The sequence below is a fragment of the Epinephelus lanceolatus genome, chromosome 15 (assembly GCF_041903045.1).
Source record: "Epinephelus lanceolatus isolate andai-2023 chromosome 15, ASM4190304v1, whole genome shotgun sequence".
NCBI lineage: Eukaryota > Metazoa > Chordata > Actinopteri > Perciformes > Serranidae > Epinephelus > Epinephelus lanceolatus.
In genome coordinates, this window is record NC_135748.1 from 4,120,746 (window position 1) to 4,137,500 (window position 16,755).

General features: G+C 40.0%; 1 protein-coding gene across 1 annotated transcript in view; it reads left to right on the top strand.

The window, feature by feature from the left end:
- The window catches only part of LOC117267599 (protein phosphatase 1 regulatory subunit 37), a gene marked incomplete at its 5' end in the record, with an annotated part of 122,884 nt that overhangs the window by 22,426 nt on the left and 83,703 nt on the right, over window positions 1–16,755 (top strand). The window contains 3 exons of the mRNA XM_033643599.2: window positions 5,521–5,566; window positions 13,914–14,014; window positions 14,204–14,323. Coding sequence (XP_033499490.2) covers window positions 5,521–5,566; window positions 13,914–14,014; window positions 14,204–14,323 — 267 coding nt within the window. The remainder of the gene's footprint in view (window positions 1–5,520; window positions 5,567–13,913; window positions 14,015–14,203; window positions 14,324–16,755) is intronic.

Consider the following 16,755-nt stretch of genomic DNA (forward strand, 5'->3'; position numbering starts at 1 on the left):
CACACACACACCCTTCCAACCAAGCACTCGCCACTCAGCCTTGAATGTGTACATTATTTGTGACATCAACCATTTAAGGGGACAGTATATTTTACACAAAGTGGCATTAATTAAGTTGCTAAAGGCACACTATCATATATTTCAAAAGCAAGCACACAGGAACAAAGGCAGTGACAGTGGGAAATACGGTGAAAGTCAATTAGAATTGTATGTACATTTTCAGATCTCTCTTTTTTAAATGATAAATGAAGTTACTAATTTTGTCTGTGCTCTTTCTAGACACTGCAGCTTTAATTGCTAATTGTTAACAGCGAACGAATACATTTGCATATTAATTAGCTCCCAATTTACATTTTTAATTTGCTGCCTTCAAAGGGTGTGAGATAAAAGGTCGTGTTATTTTAAATAATTTATCCTTTATTGCAGAAAAGATGCTGAAAGGAAAATGTGGGGGTGATTTTTAACCCCTCAGAGCTCTGGAAAGGCACGTTAAAAATACATACAATATATATTTATTTATATTTTTTGTCAGTTAATTAAATGGAGAAAAATGGTGCACTCAAACAGTTTTTAATACAAAGCCACCTGGAGAGGCAGAGCAGCTCTGGACGGTTGAGTGAAGAATACTGAATGCACCAGAGATGACTTCTGTGGAAGTCAAGTTTGGAAACCAGATTCCCCCTCTCTCTGTCTTTGCCCGCTGTGTGTGTGTGTGTGTGAGAGAGAGAGAGAGAGAGAGAGAGAGAGAGAGAGAGAGAGAGAGAGGGAACACTTTTCTTTTTATCACTCCATTTTGTCCTCTCTCCCTCCTGACACATCAATTGATTTGGCAGCCGGCGCCTTCAGTTTCCGTCTTTCACCATGAGGCAGCGGCGAGCGGAGAGGGAACGAACAAGTTCAGAAATTCATTAAGATGAAAAACAGCCGCCACTGTATTTCTTGTGAGGAGGAGGAAGTGCTGTGTGTGTGTTTCTCTTCCTTATTCTTTCTCCACATGTGTGTGTGCATGTGTGTGTGTGTGTGTGTGTGTGTGTGTGTGTGTGCATTTGCATGCGTGTGTGTGTGTGTGTGTATGTGTGTGTGTGTGTGTGTGCGTGTGTGTGTGCGTGCGTGTGTGTGTGTGTGTGTGTGTGTGTGTGTGTGCATTTGGGAGTGTGATATGGGTAGCAAGCCAGTTGCTTGCACGTTCTTGCTGAGCATTGTTCATTGGCTCTTTGCCACAAAGTGGTTTCACAAGCAGTCACCAGCCGGACGCCAGCACACAGTGACACTTTTTTTTTTTTTTTTTTTTGTGCTGTTGCGACAGACCAAACAAAAATTCCGAGGTGACAGCAATTCATACAAAGTCAGTAAAAGAGATGAACGGAGCAAGCTGGACATGACCACCCAAAAAAAAGCCTTTACTCCAGCTGGAAACTGTAAAACTTTTGTTATCCTCGTGCTCCAAGGCCAACCAGCTTGAAGCAGTTCTGAAAGCTCAACCCACCCTTGTTTTACAGAGAAAAAGATAAAAAAAATCCTTGGTTATGTGCACCCAAAAACACTCACCATTGAGTTTGTGAAAGCAAAATTTGTCAAAAAGACTCCACAGCCAACTGCTAAGTGTCATAATTCTACCCAATTAAATGGACCTCTGATGCATATTTCATTCCCACATATAGTAGTATTTTAATCAGCCATTTGTAAAAGCACATTGTGAGATCTGATGACAAGTTTATGATAAATCAAATAAGAAGCTGGATTAGGTGTAATGTTGGGTAGGCAGCAAAGCCGTGTGTGCAGGGGTGTGGCACCAAATTCTGGTCTCTATGGGCCCCCTGCCCTTCCTCTCTTGATCCAGGTTTCTTTCACGAACCTTTTGAATTTATCATTATTATTATTTTTTTAATCAGTTTGCTTGTTTCCTTTTGTTCTTTTTTTTGGAACCCTGATTTCCCTTTCTTGTTACTCATTCTGCTCTAAAGACGAATCGCAGTGCAGGGGTGGACTAAACCATTTTGTGCCTTTAAGGAATGAGAGGGGCCTCAGAGAGCTTATACTATTTCTCTTATAAGTTCAGTCTTTTAACTGCTTTATTCAGCCAATTTTGATGGAAATTAGAATTTGCAAACATAACCCAAGCTTTTCATTCCAGGCTTTTGGGCGGCCCCCCCTCCAATTGGGGCGCTGGGTAATCAGTTCAACTTTTCCCCCCTGACTATGACATGTGCTACAGAGCCAGAAAAGGCTAACATCAGTTTGACTGTTTAACAGCTGTTAATTGGGATCATGTCTGTGTGAACCTCTTAAGAAGCATATCTGATGATTTACAGACATGTTATTTTCAAACTGGATGTATTCCTAAACAGACTTTTCAGAGCAGAGTGCAGTCACAGGGGCTTTCTTGTAGGACAATAGGTGCGCCCAATGACAGATGAACTGGGGTGTAATCTGGTGACCCTGGTCGATGTTCAGCTGTAACACTCCAAGGCTCTAATGGACACAAGTATATTTCATGGTCTAAAGGGATGAAAGGAACCTGAAGTCAATGACAGTGAGAGAGAATGGATCCAGCAATCAGGTTAGAGAGGCGGACCTGTAGTTTGGAGAGCTGTAAAGCCAACACAGAATATGCTAGAATATTTTTGAATTTTTGCCATGTAAGTGCAGGGTGGAGGTACAGAATAGGAGAATAGGAAAGAATAAAATCTAACTTCATAAATACACTGTGTTTCTTATGCAAAGGCAGAGAGCAGAAAAAACATCTCCATATCTCTGTTTCATAACCAAAACGGCAGCTTCCTAAGTTTTTTACATAGAATGGAAAAGACTGAGGTTCTAAAAATATATTTTAAAAAGTACTTGACTATTAAATAAAGAAACAAGTGACCAAATACAAAGTATTTTAATGCATATGTTGCTTGTGTTCAGTGATAATCGTGTAGGTAAAATGTATGTTTTTTTCCCTATATGGCACATTTTTTGGATGAATATACGATCTTCCAAATAAAAGGATGGATATATTAATATCTGACTGATATTTTCCACATCCTTAGTAAAACTGCACAGCCTTTTATACATTCTGATATTCTGGAACAGCTATATTGTGCATATTTTTTTTTTTCCCCTCTTAATTAATATGCTTATTGTATGCTTTATCTATGTCATTGTAAGAGCAGACCTACTTGGTAATAAATCTGATTCTGAAATATGAAGAAAAAAACAGAATTAGGCAGGAGACAGGCTGGATAAAAATGTGTGACAAAGATGTCAAATAAATCCACAGAATATTGCAATTTGTTTTATTTTTTGGATCAAATTCATTAAAAAAAAAACAAAAACAAACAAACAAAAACAATCAATGAGGTGAAATTTTAGCTACACCCCCCTTGTCTGAGCTCACAGTGATGGAAACTTGCTCTATTTATATAAAAGCACTGCATGTTAAGGCACACACACACACACACACACACACACACACACACACACACACACATTCTCACCCTGTATAATTGTGTATATGTGCATGTAGACTCATTTGTGTGTGGATGTGTGTGTGTCTCTCAGTTAAGATGATTATGGGGGGAAATTCAACCACCTCTACCAATTACACACCAGCATCTTGTATACATAAACAGTGCAATTTATGTCCCATTGATCTGTCTAATTCTTTCAACAGGAACACATTATGGCCGCCGTCTTTTTGTCTCTTGCCTTGCTCTCCTCTCTGTGGCATGAGAGCCGAGCGGGGAAAGCCTTCCAAGTCCTTTTGTACTCCCCGTGTCCCTTTGAACAATGAATCATATTTAGCAAGGAGAGAGGAAACAAGGCGCCGCTCGCAAATAAGATGGCAGCAATTCAGTGAGCGAGCCAAGATAAGTCGGTGTAGGGGAGGCAGTCAGAAAGCCAGGGCTGGGCTGACATGATGGTTGTGACAGGGCTGACACAAGACTTTTTGGGGTACCTAAGCAGAGCTGGGCACCCCACACCCTGTTTACTTTTTGTTGAAAAACAAACCCAACGAAAACAAACAGCAAATTACTGAAAGTTGGTAGCCCTTGAAATTGTGGTGTACTAAGCTCCCAAGAACCTGGGATTTCTCTTTGTAACTTAAAATGTTCATGTTTAAATAAGCAACAATCAAAGGTCAGGAGTTTAACAATCCAAAAGGCTGCTTCATTCTGACTGTGGGTGTGGTTTGATCAGATTTGAACTGTCATCACATTTTGATTGAAGTGTTGCTAAATCCTGATTACTGCACAGAAATATATGATACCTTTTTTTCCAACTGCCAACTTCAAACCAGAGAGGAAAGCAAGAACAAAAAAACAAACACAGAAATCTCTCATATGAATTCTTCTCTTACTTTGTGTTCTTATAAGACCTCTTCACTCAAAGTAAGAAACTGATTAAGAAAATTGTTTTTCCATGCCCTTTAAAGCAAAATCAATATATTATTTTCTTATGTATAAATGTGTAAAACAACAAGCTTCTACAATTAAAAGCATTTCAATAAAACCTCAGCAATATGTTAAGTACAATTCTCTTCCTGTGAAAAGCACACATGAACACAGGGAAGCACAGACTTCATGTTTTTAATTTGCTCACTTTTGGGGCCCCCTGGTGGTTGTGGGTGGCCTCTAATTGATGCTTCCACTGAAGGATATTTGAAATTAATATTCAGTTTTTTACATTTGACAGCTGTCATGCTAAACATCTAAATATGTTGCAGAACTGGGTTTTTACTGGACAGTTCTTTGACACAACATTCCATCATAAAGCAACAGTCCTGATTTGAATTCACCCTGGTGAAATCTTGTCAGGGCAGCAGCTGTTGATCTCAACCTGCCCTATTCAGTAATAAGGTAAATATCAAATACAGTGCTACCCTTGAATATCCACATTAATAACGTTCTGGTCGCTGTCAGAGAGGAACCTCCATCAGGTCAGAGGTTAAGCATGCTTATGTAGAAAGGCCAAAATCAGCTCCACATTTAGCCCAACCCTACTCACAATGAATAATGATCCCATGTCACACAATCTCATTTTACCATCTATAAAAGGAATCTTAAAAACAATCCCTGTCCCCTTTCCCTGTTTTGCTTGTCAGTAGAAAAAAAAAAAATCTGTGTTTTCCACCATCCGCACAAATCTGCCACCTCCGGTGATTGATGCAGTCAAATTAGATGTATGTGGAACACTGGCTCTGGCAAATGAACACATCAACTGATGACCAGCTGTTTCTAATTATTATACACTGGTTAATTAGGACGCCGTGTCACCATCAACGGCGGCGGTAAACTGTGTGAAATTCATAATTCATGCTCTGGCGTCCAATAAGCCTCCCTGATCAAACCGCTACAGTGTGGCATGGATGGAGAGGCCGTGCGGAAAGAGACTGGGGAGGGAGGATGGTGCACGGCTGGTGCCAAATATCTGTGTTTGTGTGTGTGTGTGTGTGTGTGTGTGCGCACGCGTGCGTGTGTTCGCGCCTTTCCCTCACACCTCCTGCTTCTACCCCTCTTTCTGTCTCTCTCTCAGCAGGGTGTGTGTGTAGGTGGCAGTGTGAAATGTCTGGATCTCAAAGGTAAGCTGAACACCTCACTCTGTCATTATTAAATATGATTTAGGACTTTATGTGACATTCATGATAAACTGAATGATTTTGTTATGTTTTGCATTTTCTGTCTGAGTGTAATTATAGAAAATAATTAATAAATTAATAAATACAATAAATAGAGAAATATATTTTTTATTTCAGAAATACAGAAATAATAATTTATGACAAAACTAACAGTACGCGAGAATTTTTTGATATAGAAATGTATATTTTTGACACATTTTAATATATTTCGGACACATACACACACAATGTCCAAAGATTTAGTCTTAAAGACCAAGCAAAGCATGTGAGTTTATTAAAATGACTGACTGCATATGCATTGTTTTCTGCAGTTATTATTAACATGTGTTTATCAAAAACCCTGTGCAGTAATTCTACTGAAAATTTGCCATACGAACCTGAGTGGAGAAAACTGCTGGGTTGTCTTACAAAATGACACCAGCACTGGACTCTCTGGGCCAGGATAATTTTACTGTTCATGATGTAGTTTTAAATATTCAAGAATTTTCTAGAAACTTTTATGAGTGTGAATGTATGACAATATGTGAGACAACACAGGATAAGGCAGATATAGTAAGAAAATGACACCAACAAAATGATTCAAACTATTTGATTTTCTAACCCAAACTGTAAACCCAATGCTTTTTCTGGCCTTAATCATATATTAATCTCAACCCAAGCACTAACTGAAGCCTGAATCACTGCCTTATCTTGAATTAAATTAACTAACTTAATCAGTTCCCAGTTTAAACCCTAGCCCTAAATCCAAATCCTGATCCTAAACTAAATTTTCATTTAACATTTAACCTTATAAATTTAACCCTAAACCCAGTACTTAAGAGAAATTTGCCTTGCATGAAACTAAACCTAATCTGAGTTCAAATCCATCCATCCATCCATTTTCGTAACTGCTTATTCTCTTGAGGGTCGCAGAGGGGACACTGGGTGAGAGGCAGGGTACACCCTGGACAAGTCGCCAGACTATTGCAGGGCTGACACATAGAGACAGACAACCATTCACACTCACATTCACACCTACGGACAATTTAGAGTTAACAAATAACCTACCCCCAACCTGCATGTCTTTGGACTGTGGGAGGAAGCCGGAATACCCACGCTGACACGGGGAGAACATGCAAACTCCGCACAGAAGGGCTCCCTCCTGGGATTGATCCAGGAACCCTCTTGCTGTGAGGCAACAGTGCTAACCACTACACCACCGTGCCACCCCTTAGTTCAAATACTAATTCTAATTTCAAACAGCCTGTTGTAATTAATCAAATACTGGCGACAGATACTGATACAAAAAAGGCACCTTTCTGTCAGGCGGTATCAGTTTATAACACTGCCCTGAACAATGTGATGTAAGGAGCTGGAAAGGCCCTATCTTGGACTGTCACCCAGGAGCATGATCCTTGTGTCCTGTGTAGAGCCAAACCATGATGTTTTGTTTTTTTCGAACATAACCATTTGCAGTTGTTGCACAAGGAAATTAACTTAAATACGAGGTGTTTTACCTACCCTGTAAGTGTTTATTGAAAAAGACTGTATGCATCTAACAAACAGAAACTGTACATTTCCTGTGGAATAGGTGTAAACTGATTCCAGAATGTCAACAACAGATACACAGGATACCTAGCACATCATATGTAGACGTCAAAAATCCACTGAATAAGTGGTAATATGTGATGAGCTGGGAGTGAGAACATGTTGACCCCGCCTCTTGCCAAATGTCAGCTGGGACTACAAAGGGTGACTGAGGGTAACTAATGGATGGATTCATTTAATGGTAGAATCACTCTTTAAAGTTGTGTTGCAGCCATTTAACAAATTAAATGGCATTTAACAAACTAAATGGCTGCTATACTATCATCTAGAGCTACTCTGAAAAGGTCATTGTAGTTTATTTTGAAAAGACACAATGCATATAACAGGCGTAAATTGACACGGCATCCCGGTACATCAGCAACAGATGCAGGAGGCTGCACTGACCAAATGCCGATTATTGACGAGCTGGGATAAGAACGCGTTGCTTTGAACTGAATTTGAGTTCAGCCTTAACATCAAAGTAAATCTAATCCCAGTCAAAATTTTACCGTAAACCCAAATCCTTATCTAAATTTGATTGCAGCTCTTATATTAAATCAGACCTTACCCAGTTCAAAACACAACCCTAATCTTAATCCAAAACTAAATTTCATTAGTACATCAAACTAAATCTGATATTTGTTCAAATGTGTAAACCAAACTAAACTTGATTCTAGTTCTAATATGAAACTAAACCTTGTTACATGACACTGAACCTAATCTGAGCCTAAATTCAGACTCAGACTCAGTGACTCCAAAGTCAGCTCCTGTACAGGTGACCAGTGGACAGAGTGTCCTCACTTTGAAGGTCTTAGAACTCTGCCAGTTCTCAGAAGTATAGAAGTGCAGCAGCAGACACATCTGCATACAGCACCAGTGTAAAGTTGTGTGCAATGCCATGATGGGCGTCACTGTCGTCACGCACTGATGACATCTGACTGCGGGTGTCGCTGCCTTATTATCTTCCCGACGCAGGGCGGATTAGAAAAATGGGATTTCAGATGGCTCTCCCTTCCACTCCACACGCCCTCTGCCATCGCTGAGCTAAGTGATTATTGTTAAAACACAGGGAAAAAAAATCATTTTGGAAATAATTATGATAGTAATTATCATTTCCCCCTTCTTGGCCGGGGAGATAAGAATTAACCCAGGAGAGAGAGAGAGAAAGAGAGAGAGAGAGAGATTGAGTCTTTAAAGTCACATGGATTTGTTTGATCAGTCACCGTTTAATTTGGAGTGTGTCTCCTGATGAGGATTGGGGAGCAGGAGTAATCAGATTACTGATTCTTAACTGTAATTCCTCTAATGTGTTAACAAACACACATCAAGTACAAGATTACTTTAAAAAGATATAGGGCATGAGGAGTGGCACATTGCTGTAATCAGATTACAAAATGGTAACAGTGATCCCTGATAATCACTTATAAAAACACTGAAAAACAATAGGATTAGCAGTTGGATAACAAAAATAAAATAATGTTAAAGATAACCAAAAATATGAAACATGAAAGACAATAAGGAGAAACAAAAAAATCTTTAAACAAGAAGAGGTTAATTTCATATTTGTACATGGTGACAGTGGAGCGAAAGTAACTCTAACTACTCTATCTGCTCACATTGTAGCAATGGTGAGTAACATAACTTTATTTATCCCATAGGAAATATTTGTGCCCAAGATACACTCCATATATACTGTAGTACAATAAATAATACAAATAAAGTATACAGACTAGGGGTGTAACGGCACACAAAATCCAAGCTTCGTTTCGTTTCAGTACATTTTAGGTACAGCAAGAAAAATCAGGAACTCATATTTTTACTGTAACCATTACAGTGGTGAATATTTGTGCTTGCCATCACAACAATTTTGGCTGTATGGGTTTTCTAGGAGCTAACCTGACTGCCAAAGTTTAGCTATCAGACAGCTATTCTGCTGCCAAGGCTTTCTGGGTGGGATTAATGCTTTAGAATTTATGTGAGTACATTAGCTGTGTCTGAAATCATTCATTCATTCACCAGTCCCTACTCACTGTCTAGTGAGTTCAGTGTAGAGGACAATATAGTCAGCTCATCTGCAACATGAAAAAACACTTTCAGACACTACTCAGACATCATTGCTGTCGCACAATTAAAACATGTTATATCACACCTGGTTAACCATCCATAACAAATACTGACATGTATATTTGTGATAAAAACATGAAATTATCCTGAGTGTATTTCCCCAAATTAATAAATAACATTACAAAGTACTTTGTGGCCGTTTGTATTGTGTTGAGATGCACTGCTCTGTTCCCATTGAATATGGGCCTTATTATTATAATGTTTTATGTTGTTATAATGTTATATGCGTTAAGCCATTATGGCACAAATCAGAGCTAGGGCTCTAGTTTCGCAGACCGGGCGCGGCGGAGGCGCAGCGCACCTGCGCTTCGCCATCTGGGTGTGGCCAGGCGGATTTTGTAAGTTTGGCACACCGTGCTCCCTGGCGCAGCTACTCCTCTATCCCACCTCCGTCCCTCCTACCTGCGCAAGTCGGAAAGAGGGAGGAGAGAAGGCGTGGAGTGGGTTTTACACACATCACACCAATCAAATGAGCCCATCTCCTCGCCCTTAAATGTGCCGCATGAAGGCGTAATGAGAGTTTACTCAATTCGCCATGGCAGAAGAGAGCAGCAGCGTCAGACGGCCAAACTTCTCCCAGGAGGAAACTTATGTTTTGGTCCGGGACGTCCAAGCTCGCAGTGTCCGAATATACGGAACTGCGAGCAGACCTCCACGGGCTGATGATGCAAAGGTAGCCTGGGAGGAGGTCACCACAATTGTAAATCAGTGTTGCGTTTCTCTCATGCGCGCGCACGCGCTCTCTCTTTCTCTCTCGCAGTCTCACTCTGTTTCTTTTCTTTTGGCTTTTCTAAGATGACAGATGCTGAATATATACTCCCTATCTGATGCTGTGGCTGTTTGTGGTTGGCTGAGAGGGATGTGAACTCATTAGTTTGCAGCTGTGTTAATCAAATCAGGTTGGGTTTCCATTACGCGTGGCAAATGTGCCAAACGGTGCCAATCCCCTTTGATCTGACATCAGATGTGACGGGACAGTCGATATAGAGATACATTTATGTGCTGATTGCAGACAGTTGCATTGAATAGTGTTTTTTTTGACTATTTATTGCATTATTAATGTGCCTGACATTCTGGAAACCTGCCTGTGAGGTTTTGGTGACGTGTGCGCACTGTCCGCCGGTCAGCCAAACTTCGGCTTACACCGGCTGCGCTCCCCCTGCGCTGACAGTAGACCTGGTTTCAGATGGCAAGCTTTTAGCGCACCTTCGGCGAAGCCTTTTGGCACGAAACTGTCACTGCGCCAAGCTGGATCTGTCGACACCTCCCCCTGCTGCGCCGCCACACCCATCTCAGCGCACCTCGGTCTGCCAAACTACCAAACTGAGCGTGCCTCAGGTTGCGCTGCGCGAAACTAGTAGTAGCGATTCAACTCGCTAACATTAGCTAGCGTTATTAGCCCTACCCTGTACAGTAACTGTGAGGCACTAGAGAAGATCAACTGCCAATTTATTTTTATCTCTTTGGGGACTGACGACGACACATGAAACTGGTTAAATACGCTTCAACATGCTTGGTTAGTGACTATTAGTTGTACGCTACTTTTCAGGGTGCATTGTGGGATACTTTGAGTCCACTATATAGGGTATAATAATTCCCACTATACATTCCGACAGCACTACAAAATGGCGAACTCACTATATAGTGGACTGTAGTGAGTAATTTCGGACACAGACGTTGACCTAACTAGATTTATTAACATGCTGCATTAGTAATTATTTGGGTTACAGGGCAAACCAAACCAGAGAAAGTCTCCTACTGAGCTGAATGTCCTGCACCCAATGATTCCGACCAAACAGACTGACCCTCACACCCTAACATGCATACTATAAATACTAAAATAAAGCAGAAAAATAAAGAAAGAGTTCAGTACATGGTACAAAACAGTGTGTGACAAACACAGTAGAAGGGTAGGGCACAAATTAGTTCCAAAAGAAAAATTCCAACTTTAAAGCATTGTACAAGAAGCAACTATATTAATATATGTAAAATGTAAAAAGTGCACAAAAAGGTGCATCAGTGTCATTATGTGTCATATATTACAAATTACAAGAGTCCTTTTTGCACAGAGATCATGCTGTAGAGTCACTACAAAGTTACCTCCTTATGCTGCCTTTGCATTTTTACACAGAGCCAACAACAGCAGCATCATTCTGGTGCAGTGTGTGATTTTAGACAGCATGCCAGCATCATCCATCCATCCATCCATCCATCTTCTAACCGCTTATCCTCTTGAGGATCGCAGGGGGGGCTGGAGCCTATCCCAGCTGACACTGGGCAAGAGGCAGGGTACACCCTGAACAGGTTGCCAGACTATCGCAGGGCAGCTGCTCTTCCTCTTTGAGTTAGCTGCTAACTGCTCTCAACTGCTTTTTAAATCTCCTTCGGTAGGTAGCATGCATAACATGTCATCAAATCGTCACAGCCGTACCGTCCATTATCCCATCCTGCTGGCTGTCCTGACGACGGCCGTTCTTTCAACGCTGTTACTACCTCTAATGCCAGCTTAAAGGCGAGACAACTCTACCGCAGAAATTTAAATTTAGAAATTATTAATTTAATGTAAAAATTCAATAGTTGATAGAATAAACATATAATTCTGTTATAGATTTTTTTGACTATTTTACAAAAAAAAGAAAAAATAAACATAATGGAGAAGGGTTTATATTTTGTAAGGGCATAAATAGTAAATGGCACTGTTTTTAATTTAACACAGGCATATTGTCAAGGTGGCAATCACTCATAAGGGGCCCATTCTTAACCCAACACATTGTTGGAGGGCCCACTCTCTCTATGAGCCCCCCACCTCACTGGCCCCAGTGCAACTGCGCTGCCTGCACTGTCTATATGTATGCCCCTGGGTATATGAAAGTATGATACTAGATATAGATACTGTGTGATACTAATCCCTAGTCAGTGTCAGGCATCAGCATCAGGCAGTAGGAGACAAGTAGTATCACAAAGTAAAAATAATCAATAACACGTTAAAGTCCTGCATTCAAAATTTGATTGAGTAGCAGATAATATTTAAAGTATATGTTAAGTATTATAATACTTAAAGTTTCAGTAAAAGTACATAATAAATATGGTATCAAAGGTAAAGGCACACATCATTATTACTGTATATTATACTGTCTCATTATATCTGCTGATACATTTAAATCTAAGCAGCCGCTTAAAGTCAAAGCTTGTCAGGGTGGAGCTTTTGACATCTGTATATATTGTTGGGTTGTTTAATCAATTATAATTCTTCACACGTCACAATATTATCAAATGTTTTGAAGGATGGAGAGGCATCAGATGAAAACACTCTAGTAAGTAGGTAAATAATTTGTAAATGTAAATAATTTGCCCTCTGGGTACTGTTAAATAAGGATACATTGTTTGTACATATTTATACATTGTTATACATCACACACACACACGCACACACACATACACACACACGCACATATCCTTGTGAGGACGCTGATTGGCACAATGCATCCCCTAACCTAAGAAACTGTTCATTATTCATAAGCAGGAAGGGGTGGTGCAAAAAGGGGGCGGCAAACCTTGGTGATTTTCCAAATTTTGGTGATAATTTCTGGAGAAAAAAAAATTACAATTTTTAAAGAAAACATGGATTCCATAATCACATCTGATCTTAGAGTAGTGATATTTCATCAAAATCACTTTAATTTGCATCTCCTTTAAAATGAAAAAAAAAAAAAAAGTTTGCACAAACTAACCAGTATGCATGACAAGAGTGAAAAACTAAGGCTTTTTTCAACTTCAGGATTTAGTCTTCAACTTTTAACTTTCAAATATTAAAGGGTAAGTTTTAAAAAATTGCCAACTAATTCATGGTGAAGACAGGATCATGTATATTCCTCCAGTCACTCAGGGACACTCAAGGGAAAATGTTTGTAGCTTTGGGGAGGGTCACACCCCAGCCAGCCCCTCCTCTGATAAGTACAAAAAAAAAGTCCCTTACCTTAACCATCACACCTAAATGCCTTACCCTAACCCTTACCCTAACCTACACCCTAACTGTAACCTGAACCCTGAAACACACACACACACACACACACACACACATAACAACAACAACAACAACAATAATAATAATAATAATGATAATTATTATTATTATTATTGTTATTATTATTATATTGATACATTGGCTCTTTCCACATTCACAGTGACTTTGAGGTAAGGTAATTAAACTACATTTTGAAGTGTTGACAGTTCAGTTGCTGTATGCAGTACATTCTTTTATTGATTCCAGTGTTGTGCAGGCAGTCAGTAATCAATGGATACTCGAGCATTCACATCTTGGAAGTCCAATCATGAAAAACTGCATTTTGTTCCTTCTAACAGGTGCTGTCATTATTTCTCTTTCTCTGTTTCTCATTAAATCTCACAACTTTATTAAAAGAAAACATACACATGCTCACAGATAAACTTTGCCCATAAAGGAAGTTGTTTTGTCGTGATTTTTTGCTGAAATGTTCATTTCAGGAAAAAAAAGGATAAAGCGCATTTAGAGCCGTGCAATTTCGTTTGTTAGCAAACAGCCTCCCAATTATCTTCCGTTTGATTGCTTGCCTCTATCAAGGTGAGCGATTAGACCACCGCTCCTGTGAAGCTCTGGAAGTCGTTCTGAAATCGCTGCACTTTGATTTCATCAATCTGCAGGCAGCCCAACTGGAAGAAAATGTGAGTTTTATGAGCAAAACTTATTTTCCTCATCTTCGCTCTTCCAATACAGTTTCATATTCAGGCCTTCCCCTGTATCAGATTAGAGGCTATTTTTTTTCTTTCCAAAAGAACTTCATAACATTCCTGTCAAATTTGGGGCCTTGCTTTCTTCATTTTTTTTCTCCCCACCATTTTTTTCTCTTCCAGGGAGCATCATCCTTGCTGGATATGATTTTGTACTATGAATCTACAACCCATCTTGACATTTCTGACAACAGCAGTATGGGAACATTGTGTTGGAGGGCCCTCGCTCATTTGATAAAGCAGGTTGGCTGACGCAGTGGAATAGTAATCTTTTCTTGTAGGCTTTCTCTGGGGGATAATGTACATCCTAGAAAGTGAGTTTGTTGCACGTTACATGGTTTGAAGATGCAGGGCAGAGCAAACAGGGTGAGAAGTTCTCCCACTGCGAACACCGGCATAAACACATCAAAACACACACATAGCATTACTGTGGCATCACAGATAGCATTAGCAGGCATAACTGATTAGCTGTGGGGTGAGAAACAGTCGGTCCAAATGTTACCACTGACTGACTTTCGTGTCTGTGTGATCAAAGCGGGACAGGATGAGGAACACAATGTAAGGACTCTGAGCATGACTTTGAGTTAAGATTATTTTGTCAAAATAAGGAATCTTTCTCTGTGCCAACCATCGAGGAGTTCTTGAAATAAACTTACTTTTAAACAGTTTTCACTGCTTTGGTATCTTCAGTTCTTTGGCATTGTAATCTGATGCTTGTTAAGAGAACTGACGTGCTTTGTCAAATTGGCAAACTACTTTAGGAATGCAGTTTTCTATTTTGTGAGTTCATGTGACCAAGATGCAATTCATGTCTGGAGGGCAACGCACTCAGGTCTCACTGTCCAGCTTGTTCTCACTTCCAATTCCTCAAATACCACCACTTTGTCAGTGATGTTGGCATCAGAAACCGACACAGAGAGGCACCTGTCACAGCAGTTTGATATGCACCAGATGTGTCAGTTTTAGAGGCAGCAGGCAGCAACCCAACTTGTCAAATACCAATGCTTTGTCAGTGGACGCTGGTAATGATACACACTGGGTGATGGGAGTGTGTACCAATGCTGCCAACTACCATAATATGTATTGAAAAGCATTCTATTTCATGTCTCCATCTGCATGTGGGCTATCACGATAAGAGTATGCAGGCATAGTATGATGTTGATTCCATTACAGAAGAGACTTGATGATCACTAAATTTAGGTGGGGAAAAAAGTGGACATATCGATTGGTATCCATCAAATGAGTTGTTATATATCAGCATATTGGATATTGGCAAAAAATAAAAACAATATTGTGCATCCCTAATAAAGGGTGAGAAAGTCTGTATAGGGTGGGCAGGAGGGAAGGTGGAAGGTCCAACAAACTCCAAACTTTTACTGGGAAGTCTGCTGTTTATTTCCCATGTGAATTTTAAGACAAACCACAATGTGCTAAGAGTTTATTTTGAGAAAGACTGTATGCATGTAACAATCATAGATTGACACACTGTCCATGAACATCCAGAACAGATGCAGGAGGGTACCTAGCCAGTCACATTTATATGTGTAAGGCCACTGGCAAGCTGATGGTATTTGACTTTATTTATTTGCATTGGGATGAGAATGTGATGCACTGTTACATTTGATTACTTTTCAGAAAATGTTTTAAAGTGGGCAATGAAGCAAAAAAAAAAAAAAAAGTCTGGAAAAAGACAATTCAGAAAGAAGATGGTGAAAAGATGCAAAGCGACAGAATGAAAATTAAATTCTACATATAAACTTTTATCCCAAATATATTTGGATGTAACTCCTTTATAATCACCAACATTTTGATTAGTAGCTGTAATTTAATTACATATTTTTTTGCAGTAATTGTATCTGGTTACAATTAGCTGCATTTATTTTTAAAATGTATTACATGTGACTGGTTGAGAAGGGTCTGGCTGCAGAACTCTGGCTCAGACCCCACCTCCGCTGCTGGGACCCATCTCCATTGCCCCGACCCATGCTGTCCCTACCCCCCAATGTGGAATTTATACGGCATAGCTACAGCATAGGGTCCATGTCAGTGCAGAGCCTACGCCATAACCCACGCTGTAACCTACGCCGTAGCCTGATGTGCAGCTCCCCTGAAATGTAACTACACGTCGTGGCGACACAAGCTATGTTTCCATCCAAAAGTGATTCGAATCATTGGGAAATGAGCATTAAAAGAAATATGAATCCTTTGTGTTTCCATTAAGTGTATGGACTTTGGTGAAAACTACGAACTTGCGTAAGTTTTCTGCAGAACTGGAAACAAAACAAGTCTCGCATTTTTCTTCTTCTACGTTTTCTGGCGGTTGGCAACCAGCTTGTAAATGCATTACCGCCTTCCCGACCCGGAGTGTGGATGTCACCATGGAGAGAGGTGTGCTACGTCAGACTTAATTCGAACATAACTGTTTCCATCCCCCATTTTGTGAATCAACATTTTTTCGAATCAACCAAAACCCAGCTAATATGAGCGCATTTTAGTTTGTGCGAATCAGGGGATTTTAATTCAAATTTTGGCGTTTCCATCATAATTTTCCAATGCGATACTTCTAGATGCGCATCTAAGCAGGCTGATGGAAACATGGCTACAGACCTGTCTATTTTTGTGAGCTGATCCATTTCCCTAAGTGGAAATGAAGCTTTTATTTACTTTCATTTCAC